The sequence below is a fragment of the Octodon degus genome, unplaced genomic scaffold (assembly GCF_000260255.1).
Source record: "Octodon degus isolate 3935 unplaced genomic scaffold, OctDeg1.0 scaffold00148, whole genome shotgun sequence".
NCBI lineage: Eukaryota > Metazoa > Chordata > Mammalia > Rodentia > Octodontidae > Octodon > Octodon degus.
The window spans coordinates 5,636,886-5,647,926 of record NW_004524724.1 but is presented as its reverse complement, the minus strand read 5'-3'; the positions used below and the strand labels follow the sequence as shown (position 1 = coordinate 5,647,926).

Below are 11,041 nucleotides of genomic sequence, written 5' to 3'. Positions count from 1 at the left end.
TATGTGCAGGGCCCGCCTGGGGTCACTGTCCTTCACCCCACCCCGCCTCAGCCATGGTCCCTTTCCCCTGGTCTGGAAGCAGGGAGCAGCCCCAGGCCTTGGGCTCAGTGGTCAGTCAGGGGTCAGGGTCACAGGCTTTGGAGTCTCTGCCCCATTTCCATGACTTCCCCAGGTTCTCTGTGCACTCCCACCATGCTCCCCACCTCGCCCTCCTTATCTCCTCAGGCGACACCCTGCCCAGCCTGCCCTGCCATTCTCCTAGGCAGTGCACCATCATGGGACACCTGCCAGTCTGTCCTGGGGGAGGTGACCTCAGGGTTGAGCTCTGCAGGAAGCCCCCAGACACTTCCCTCCTGCACTCCACTTACCTGCCAAGACAGCAAGTGACTGCCCCGCCGAGTCGCACTGCCTTTCTGCAGCTGAGGCCTGCCTTCTCCTGAGGCTTAGGCTCATCCCTGCAGCTTTGCTTCTGGGACCCACCCGCTGCTGAGCAAGCTGCTGCTGTCATGCTCTTGACCAGCTCCCCGTCTTCCCCTAAGTTTGCTGGGGTCTCACGAGGAGAAGGCAGTCGTGGCTGGAATCCTGCAAGCCATCTCACATGCAGAGTCACCCCCTGGCATGGGTGGGTATGGCCAGTTCTTTTTTCTTTCTTTCTTTCTTTCTTTCTTTCTTTCTTTCTTTCTTTCTTTCTTTCTTTCTTTCTTTCTTTCTGTTGTACCAGGGATTGAACTGAGGACCTTGCCCATGCCAGGCAGGCACTTATGCCACTGAGCTGTCTCCCTGGCCTTGGCCAGTTGTTCTGTTTACAGACGACACTGTTATAGGAACTGAGGCCATCAGAGTCACAGTCCAAAAGATATAGGATTGGAACCCAGATCACAGTTTGCTTGTTAACACTACTCCAAGGGATATGGACTCCCAATCACAGGCCAGGCCCACGCAGACCATTGCAAGGGTGAGTGGTGGGACCATGGTAAGTATGATCAACTCTATTAGTTTGCCATCCCTGGGACAAAAATCTGACCCCCACAACTGAAAGGTTTACTTGGCTCACAGTTTCAGGGGGTTCAGTCTGTGGCGGCTGGCTGGCTCTGAGGCAGCATGGCCTGGTGGAGGGGCTGGAGGAGCAAAACTGCTCAACCATGGTGGACAGGAAGCAGAGAGAGACAGGAAGGGGCCGGGGATGGGCATGCACCCTTTCAGGTCCCATCCTATTGCCCAGCTCCTAGTGGCACTTTCAGTCAGGAGTGCATTAGTGGACCCAGCCACCTCCCACCTTCCAGAAGCTCCATCTTAGCTCTTCAGATCCGAGCCCTAGGACCAGCTGCGAAGCGCCTGCCATTTGCATTGCGTGGGTCACCTCAAAGCACCAGCTGACGTCTAATAGGCAAGCACGAGGGCCCAGCATGGCCAAAGCGATGAGTTTTCAAGAGATGCTAACCAGTGTGGCCCGTATGTGGGTCCGAGCCTTTCAGAAACTGGCCAGTCACGAGCCCCGGGACCCGCCCCACCGCTCGCTGCCCTGATTCCCACTCACGGCGCAGCGCTCTTTTCCCTTTAAAAGGCCACGCACCTGCACGATCTCCAGCATCTCCGCCTTGCTGATGTAGCCGTTGCCGTCCAGGTCGTACATGCTGAAGGCCCACTTCAGCTTCTGCTCCAGCTTCCCCCTCGAGGTCACGCTGAGGGCGATGATGAATTCTCTAAAGTCTATCGTCCCATCGCCGTTGGCATCGAAGGTGCGGAAGACGTGCTCTGCGAACTTGGAGGCGTCCCCATAAGGGAAAAAGTTCCCGTATATTTTCTTAAACTCCTCCATGGACAAATGTCCGCTGGGGCAGTCTCTCAGGAAGCCTTTGTACCACTCCTGGATCTCGTGCTCCGTGAAGTCCGTGCTTTCCAGCAAGTCCTGCATGACCTCGGGCCGCAGCTTGCTGTTCTGTTTCCCCATCCCGGCGGCGGCGGTGGCGGCGGCAAGAACTCAGCTGCAGAGGGGAAAGAAAACACGCGTCAGGTGCAGGGCTGTTCTCCCCTGACCGCTGGCGATTATTCCTTGGGAAAAAGAGAAAGCAAACGAACGAACGATCAAGCCAACGTGGGCTGGTCCCCTGACACTGGTTCCCCCTCTGCACAGGCTCTGTGAAGGCTGACGCTCTAGTGCGGAATCCAAGTGCTAGCAGGAGAAATCAAGGCGGAAGAGGAAGACGGAGACCACGACAGAATTTAGCATGTTTTGTTGCTCAAATACTGCCAGGTGAAGTGAAAATAAGTTGACTTGTGTTCTGACTTTGCACTGCAGGCAGAACCTGGCTCTGGTCTTGCGTCTGGGCAAGAGAGTGCATACGCTGCTCCTCATGCGAGAAGCAAGCAAAGCGCACTTTCTACAAGAGCGAAATTAAACTTCAGCTCCAAATAGAGCACAAATAGAAGTTATAAATTGAATATTCCAATAACTTTCTCTTCCCTCTTGTGGCTTTATTTTCCTGGAGGTTGAGGGGAAAAAAAGTTTGAGAAAGAAAAAATGTAAAACTGTCATTTTGTTGCTAAGCTGGCAGTTTGCCTAAGGACAGAACTCAGACGCATATAAGGCAACACACAGTACACGAGGCTGCGGAGCTCCAAACGCTTCATGGAATTTACAAGTAATTTCAAGTTTTCCTTTTGGGGTGATCTTTAGAATGTGGTGTTCAATCAAACCACCATGATTACAGTTTTGCTATTTGCAAATCATATTGGATCTGGCCTTTGGGAAGGATATTTAAATCTAATCCTTTAAAGAATGATTTTTTTCCCCTCTGCATGCAAAGCACTGTTTCTTCAAAACTGAACTTAAGTTCTTTTCCCAATGCTTAAGAAGTCTCTCATTTATTAGCTGCTTTTCACTAAACACAAATTGCCTCAACCTTCGGCTTTGGCTCCTACCGAGACTGATCTGTGAGCAGTTATTTTTCAGTAAACAATAATTACAGCACATTTACAACATCATGAGCACAGAAAGGCCATAACACAAACAAGGCAGAAGAGGGCAGAATAAGTTGTTTGTGGAGTGGGTGCTTGGAATTTAGTCCAGAATTTGTTTCGGTAGATAGCGGCAACACTTCACTAAGTACGGTGGCTGACCAGAAGAAAACCGTCTGGATGTGCTTAGACAGGAAGACAAATCTGCAGGGCGTGTGGCAGAGTTCCACTGCCTGGAGGGGCAGGAGGGAGAGGGGGATGCTTGGCCGCGCCTTCGGAGGGCAGGGATGTCTGCCTGCTTGAGTGGAAGGAGAGAGGCAGAGAATTACACCAAGTGGCAGCAGAGGAAGACAAAAGCTGCATCTCAGGTCACATCCTGTCCCTCACCCCATGCAGTCCCTCAAGACTGAGCTGGTACCAGGAGAACATGGGGGGAGCCCAGGACATAGAACAAAACATGCGTGGCTGCAGAGCCTGGCCCTGCGGGCCACTTAAGTTCTCGGCGCACTTCGGACTCCCCATCTGTAACACGGATTCAGTCCTTCAGGCTCATCTCTCATTGCTTTGATACAAGAAGTGAATATGACAGTCCCAGTTGTGAAACTCCAGTCTTGAGTTAGGGACCAATTCAGGAGAATGAAAAGCACCGTATCTTCGATGGTTGCTATGGTTCTGATCTGGTTTGTTCTCAAAGATCAGCATGCCAGCAGCTGGAGCCCAGGGTGGTGGTGTGAGGTGGGGGACCCTTAAGACTGGAAGGCAGACAGGTTGTGGGGCTGGGTGCCGGCCCACAGTCAGGAAGGGAGCAGGGCTCCAGGAGGGGTTGCTCTGCATGTATGCACAGGGGGTGGGGTGGTACCGAGGAGCCAGCGTGGTCCTTTTCAGCTCTTGCTTTCTGCTAGCCTGTGACTTCTCTCCCTCTTCCATGTGCCACCTGTCAGGCTGTGCTACAGCCCGAAGTCCCTCACCAGAGGCCACACAGATATTGGAGCCTGATATTGGCCTTTCAGTTTCAAACAGCAAAATACAGTTTTTGGCATTAAGTTCTCAGTCTCTGGTATTTTGTTACAGTAACACCAAAGGGACCAAGACAGTGGTCTGTCACACATTATTTTATGGAACCTCCACAGCAACTCTGTGATGGGCAGGTCAGCCTTTTCTACTCTCGAAGCAAACAAATGAAGAAGCCTCCGAGAAGCCAAGTATGCTGTCCCAAGCCACACAGCTTGTTGCTCAGAGTCCAGTCTGTGAGCTTGGTTGCTCCCTGGTGGCCCACGGGTTTTTCCACCTTGCCCCATGCCCTACAATGAACAAAGCACTGATGAAAATGATGACATTTGGTAAACATTCAGGAGGAAGCAGAGAAGAGGGAGAAGAAGCCCACCGCCGCAGATGCTCTCCTTAAGCAGGTGCCACGTGCTCTGCAGGAGTGGGTGTGGGGAGGCATGGGCAAAAACCCATCCTCCAGGGCAGCTCACAGTCCTGGGAAAGAGGTGCAGTAAGTAACAGAAATGAGTGAAATCTGGACAGACATGTGCCAAGGAGAAAAGTGAAGAACAGGAGGGAGCGAGGGGATGGTGTTGGGGTTTCAATGCGCAAGCCCAGAGGCCTGCCTGAAAGTGACCTTGAAAAGCCCTGAGCAGTAAGTGAGGAGCAGGGAGACAGCTCGGGAGAGGCCAACCCCGGCAGAGACAGCAACAGATGGTGAAGTCCGACTGAGGCCACATGCCCTGACAGCAAGCGCCAGGGCAGGACAGAGGGGATGACATCAGCAGGGCTGGGCCAGGAGGCCGGGGCCTGGAGGTGACCAGGAAGGCTTGGGCCATTACTCTAAGCGCAGAAGTGATGGGGGCGACCACACTGTCAGGTCCTTGTGGCCACAGAGGCCAGAGTAGGAGACCAGCAGGAAGGCCCATAGCCATGTGACACGGGCAAGGGGGCTGGCCCTGGGGGGAGGCAGCAGGCTGTAGGTACAGCCTAAAGACAGAGCCTGTGGGATCGACTGGCAGTTCAGAGGTAGGAAGGGACAAAGAACATCAGGAGACTACAGTCCTAAGGTTTGTCCTGAGCAACTAAGTACAAGCGACACTGACATCGACAGAAAAGGGGACAGTGGAAGAGAAGCAAGGCTTTGGGGTGAGTCAGGGGCCAGGCGTCTGTGCTTAGCTGTGCAGCCTGAGTGCAGAGACCCACCCAGGTGGAGACACAGCCAGCTAGACACGTGAGCCTCGAGTCAGAGGACTTGTGCCTTTCAATCTTAATCTTAAGTGGCAATGTGACTGCATAAGGAAACTCCTGGGATGGGCCTGGAGCCGGGGGGCCTCCACTCAGCAGCGGGCACCGTGATGGCCATGGCTGAGTGTACGGTGGGAGGTGGGGGTGCAGCCGGAGGAGGGGGCTCCCTGGGGTCCCCCTGTGGGGTTTTCTCCTCCTGTGCTCTGCTTCCTGGCCACTGTGAAAAGCAGCTTTGGCCTGCCAGGCCCCTCGGGTACAATGCCCCTTCCTGGAGACAGGCAGCCACGGACTGAAGCCTCTCTTCCTGGGGCTGCGTGTCTCACGGCCTTTGTGCCGGCACTGGGAAAGCTGACTGAGACAGAGAAAATACACGTTCAGCAGTCACCCGCAGAGTCACTGGGCTTAAGGCAAAGCCAGCGTGACTGAGGGCTGAGGCTCAGGCACCGTGGGAGATGGGGTGGAAGCTGGGCAGTCTGGTGGGAAAATGCAGAGGCCGGGCCTGCGGTGTCCCTAGCGTGTGCTTTTCGTGCTCCACTGAAGGTTGCCCACTGAGAGTGCTCACCGCGGCAGAACAAAGGACTGCAGCTCCCGCTGACGGTGTGAGTGCTGTGGCTGCCCCCGACCCAACCTGCCCCACCTCAGTAAAGGAAGCCACATTTGAGCCGGCTGCTCACTCGCGACTGAGGGCTCCTCCACGACTGTCCTTACTTTGGTCCCGTCAGTGTGGGCTGCGGGGTCTGGGCCCAAGCCCCGCTCAGTCCAGTGGCTGTCATCATCTGCATCATCGGCACTGCAGTCCCAGCTACACCGCCTTCTCCCGCGCTGCCTTCGCTGGACTCTCAGGCTCGCTCTTGTCCTCCCTCTCCCAACTCCTGGCCCCAGCCTCGTCTCACTTGGGCCCCCAGGGGGGGTGTCTAGAGACACAGCCAGACAGCGTCACACCTCTGCACGAGGTGCTATCTAGGTTCCCAACACTCCTAGAACTTGTTCGGAGCCCTCCTGTCCTCCGGGCCACGTGGTGCTGGGCCACCTCCACCTTCGCTCTGTTCCAGGGTCCTGGCCTCCAGGACATCCCTCCCTCACCTTTCACGGGCCTTTGTGTCAGTCCTGTATGTCTCCCGGGGCTCAGAGAATAAACTAGGAGTTAATGCTGACCAGCAACAAAAGAGAAAAATGTACAAGAGAAGACACCAAACCACTAACAAGCAGGAAGCTCAAATGCAGGGCCAACTTTCATTTAAAAAGAAAAATAAAGGAGTAGTGACTGCAAGGCTGTCAGCATGAGAGGCGCTGCCAGCCGGGTAGTCTCTCAGCTCCCGAGTCTGCGCGGGCAGAGGTCTGCATCGCAGCTTCTCGGCAGCGCCTCCCAAGCCCTGAGAGCGCTGCGATTGAGTTCCTCAGAGCACAGAACTAGATTTTCCAGGGAAAAGCGCACAGCTCACCCTGGCCAGCCTGGCCAGCTGCAGAAGGAAAGTCACAGAGCAGGCTGCCTCCACGGCTTCTCAGGTGGACTCTCGAGTAAGGCGCCAGCAGCTAAGTCAAGCTCGGCTGCATCGAGTGGCCCGCAAAGAACCAAGCTAATTAAAGCCCTCCCGTCACTTGTCCACTGAGAGTGGCTGTGAATTAGCCACTCATGGGACATCCAAATTATAATTATCATGGGAAAAAGGTACTTAACATGTCAGACAGGAAAGCAGTGAAGCTACAGATGAAGGGAAATAAGCCTTCCTTTACCACAATCTAGACAGTGGGCGTTTTAGCCACTCAGATGCTGGTTGTTACAATCCACAACTTCATTTTTAGACCAATTGTCTTTTTTTTTTTTTTGCCATCAGGCATCAAGCTCAGGGCCTCAGGCTTGCCAGGCAGGCACTGTGCCAATGAGCTGCATCCCTGGCCCCAAGGTCAACTGTCTTTGATTCTCAGTGGGGGAAAAAAGAACATGTCCAAATCCTGAGCAGCAAATTGCTTTAGAATTCCCCTGTAATGAAACCAGTGGACATTTGAAAGGAGACCACACATACAAGCTGACATATTTATACACAACAGGCAAATTAGCAAACAAAACACAGTGGCACATGAAGGAGAAAACTGAATTGTTAAAGAGAAAGAACTGCAGAGAGCTGTCTCCATCCTACACAGAGCCTCTCCTCCCTCCGGAGTGCAAAGTGTGGCCAGATGGGCTGAGGGAAGGGAGAGACCCTGCCCAGGTGGGTCCCTGAACGGCCTTGCAGCTGGTGGGAAACAGGTCCCCCAGGGAAGGGCCTTCCGTACCCTGCACTTACTGCCCCGCTGAGGGCAGCCGCATTTGGGATGAGCCCGGGCCTGATACAAAGGATCTCCCAAGCAGATGTGCTAGACTCAAGCTGAGCTTGCCAGCCTCCTGTGGAGGAAGAAGCAGCCCCGGAAGTCATGCGATCTCCTCAGGGCAGCAAAGTTAAGGCTTCCATGACATCTCCGAGCTTGCTCGACAGTGTGTGTTTCAGACTAGTGGAGGTCTGGCCTTCAGTTTTTCCAAGTTTTATTGCCCACATTCCTCCTAATACAATGTGTGTTTCTCCCATCCAAGTACTAACCAGGCCCGACCCTGCTGAGCTTCCAAGACCAGACGAGATCGGGCGCGTTCAGGGTGGTACGGCCGGAGACAAAATGTGTACTTCTGATAAGTATCTGAACACTACCTAACAACGGTCTCACCCCACCCCAAAGATGGAAATGCCAACTTTGGATTGGCTTATTAACCAGATTAAATGTCATTACAGTGGTCTCCATTTTCCACAGGGAATTCATCCCAAGACACCGGCTGCATGCCCCAAACTACAGATCGTACTGAACCCCAGAGATTTTATGCCTTTCCCTACGCACACATACCTGTGATTGAGTTTAATTTATAAATTAGGCAGAGTAAGAGATCAGCAACAGTAAACTATGATAGAGCGATTATAATGATATACTATAATAAAAGTTATTAAAGCCTATAAAGTATTTGCTTCTGGAATTTTCCACATAACATATTTGGACATAGATAATCATGAATAACTGAACTGCAGAAAGTGAAGCCACAGATAGGGAGTTTTGTACAAAATCTAAGTAGAAATGAGAAAATGAATGTCATCCAACAGCACTCTCCAGAAAATAACCATTGCTCACTGTCTTACTGATGTGCTGTATATCATCCGAGACGCTTAAATGCAGGTTGTACAATCCGTACACTCTAATCATTAATGGACTGCACTGCATACTTCTTTGACCTGTCTGCTCACTTCAAAGGGTACCATGAACGGTCCTCCATGGGAGAAGCTCATCTTTTTAAATTGCTAAATTTCTTTTATTGATTGATCGAACAATTTTGAGCAGTGACCTCTGCTGAGCATTGAATTAAGTAAGATACAGCCATGAATAATGTGAAGCATACAGTTCTTTGGCATTTTATTATATGGAATATATTTGCCCTTTATAGACACCAGGTCGATTCCATTTTTCGTTTATCCTTTGGCATTTTTCTTAGCTGTGATTCCTTAGGCAGAATTTATTAAGAACTTGATATCAGCCATAGTTACAGGGATTTCTGGAAACTTTCTTACATACTCCCCAATAAGCCATTTTTCCTCTAGAAACTTTGTATCTAACAATGAGTAGCACTGCACTTGAAGCTGGAATTCTGTCTCCTTCCTGTTGACCTGAGTTACAGAGACACAAAGGCGGCTGGGCTCGCATTTGCTCCCGGAGCCCGCGAGGCCACGACTCCCAGCTCAGCCTGAAGAGATGTGCTGCTCAAGCGCCGCCCTCGGCCACTTTGGCCTTACGTCCTGGCCTCCCAAGGCCTTCCCTTGCTCACAGCCTCAAGCCCAGCCAGGGGCTCTCTGCCTTTAGGCCTCCCAGATCAAGGCAAGCGGAGGTGCCCGGACCCTGTGTGCTCAGTGGGCACGGAAGAGGCGTTTCTTTAAGGAGTCTCCACACTGATTTCCATAACGGTTGCACCAGTCTACATTCCCACCAGCAGTGGAGAAGGGTTCCTTTTTCCCCACAGCCTCTCCAACGTTTGTTGTTGGGTGATTTCTTTATGATAGCCATTCTTTCAGGGGTGAGATGGTATCTCAGTGTTGTTTTAATCTGCATTTCATGGATGGCAAGATACCATGTCTGCATCTTGTACTATGAATAACTATACAAAGACAATGATATGCAATGTATTAATTATTGTAACTGTCCTATTAACCTGTTTTGAAACTGTCTCATTGCTACTTCTTTCTCAATAAAATTATTTTAAAAAAGAGGAAAATAATGGAAAAGGGAAATATATATATATATATATATATATGTATCTAGACAGTCAAGACAGTTCTACAACTAGCTTCTTTTAAAGAAACATCTGCACTAGTGTTGTCTGGACATTATTTCATGCCTCTATCTTGTACTCTGCGTAACTACTATGAACATAATGTGCAATGTATTAATTATTGTTATCCTCCTGATTGGAAAATTTGTTTTATTTCATTTCTATTTTTGTTGTTCTCTTTAAAATACCATAAAAATGCATTATCAAGAAAAAAAGAAATTAAATTAGAATGCCCAAATTACTGGATTGTTATAAAAAGATGAAAAACTTTTGTTGTCTAATATATAGGTCACAATAAAAACTTTATGAACACACACACGCATGCACAAAGAGGCATTATGTGGGTGTACACAGCGGCCAGTGGGGGGCGCACTACTTGGTGGTGATGGGCATCTCCTGTCAGAGGCTGCCTTTCAGAGATGAGGAAGGGTTCTGTCCTGCTTTATACTGTGTCCCTGGCAACTAGCACCACTGCCACAAATGCTATTTGCTGAAGAAGCATCGGTTATTGACAAGAATTTCTTCCACCCAGTGACTGGGCTCTTTGCTGTTCTGGATGAATGTACACCATCTCTGCACCAGACACGGCTCTGCCTCCGGGCTCTGCTCCCTGGAGGCCCAGGCAGTGCACTCAAGGGATCCTGCTGCACGAACCCACATTTTCCAGACAAGACCACACCACATTTCTGCTACTACCAGGCCAAAAAAAGAAGGAAAAACCAGCATTGTCTAAGGTCATTCTGAATCTCAATTTAGAAATCTGTGTCCTTACTGTACTGTTTCCTATGATGAATCTTACTGGTGACGATGATCTGTATGTGAGTTTGTGCTGTATGGGTCCAAAGCATCTAGAACAATCCAAACCAGACAAAAAGGAAGGTGAACCATGGTCAGTCACAAATTAGAAATTAGAACGTGCCCAAAACTTTGTTAAGGAGGAGACATAAATGAAAGAAGAAAAGAAGGCAAGAAGGGAAGGGGGAGATGGTTGCAAGGTTGGAAATAAGGCTGCGATGACAGATTCAAGGATGATGGGGGCAACCAAACTAGTCAGTCACACCCGCCGCCAACCCAGGCAGCCACCCACTTCTGGCAAGACACAAAAAAGAATGGGAAGTGAGGGGTGGCCAGTCCTCTGGGCAAGCTTGTCAACTCCTAGAAGAAAGTGTTTAGTAAAAAATGCTCTGCTCCTACTGCTTTACCAAAATCTATGCAGAAGGCGACGCTTCGGCAGCTTCAAGCACCTTCTGCCACCCTCTCGGCTCCATGGGGTTAGTCTCTCTGGCAAAGAAGAGGGCAGGAGAACACTGCTGGCAGGACTATAACCCAAGTGTCTCAGGAGAAAGCTGGGTGCCAGGCAAGGCTCAGTGCTACCTGAAGGAACATGTTTCACAATTATCTTCTTCCTCCAACACTCTCTACCCAGTCTTCAGGGTTCCTAGTCACTCGATAGAGCTGCCAGACAAAATACAGGCGTTCTGGAAGACCTGAGTAGGAATTTCTCAGAAG

The 11,041-nt window shown here is 50.8% G+C and overlaps 1 protein-coding gene across 16 annotated transcripts in view; it reads right to left on the bottom strand.

Annotated features, from left to right (window-relative positions):
- Positions 1-11,041, bottom strand: part of Ncald (neurocalcin delta) — a 432,618-nt gene that overhangs the window by 16,579 nt on the left and 404,998 nt on the right. For all 16 annotated transcript variants that reach the window (XM_023702327.1, XM_023702325.1, XM_023702330.1 and 13 more), the window contains one exon: positions 1,574-1,985. In XM_023702327.1, coding sequence (XP_023558095.1) covers positions 1,574-1,951 — 378 coding nt within the window. In that variant the 5' untranslated portion in view covers positions 1,952-1,985. The remainder of the gene's footprint in view (positions 1-1,573; positions 1,986-11,041) is intronic.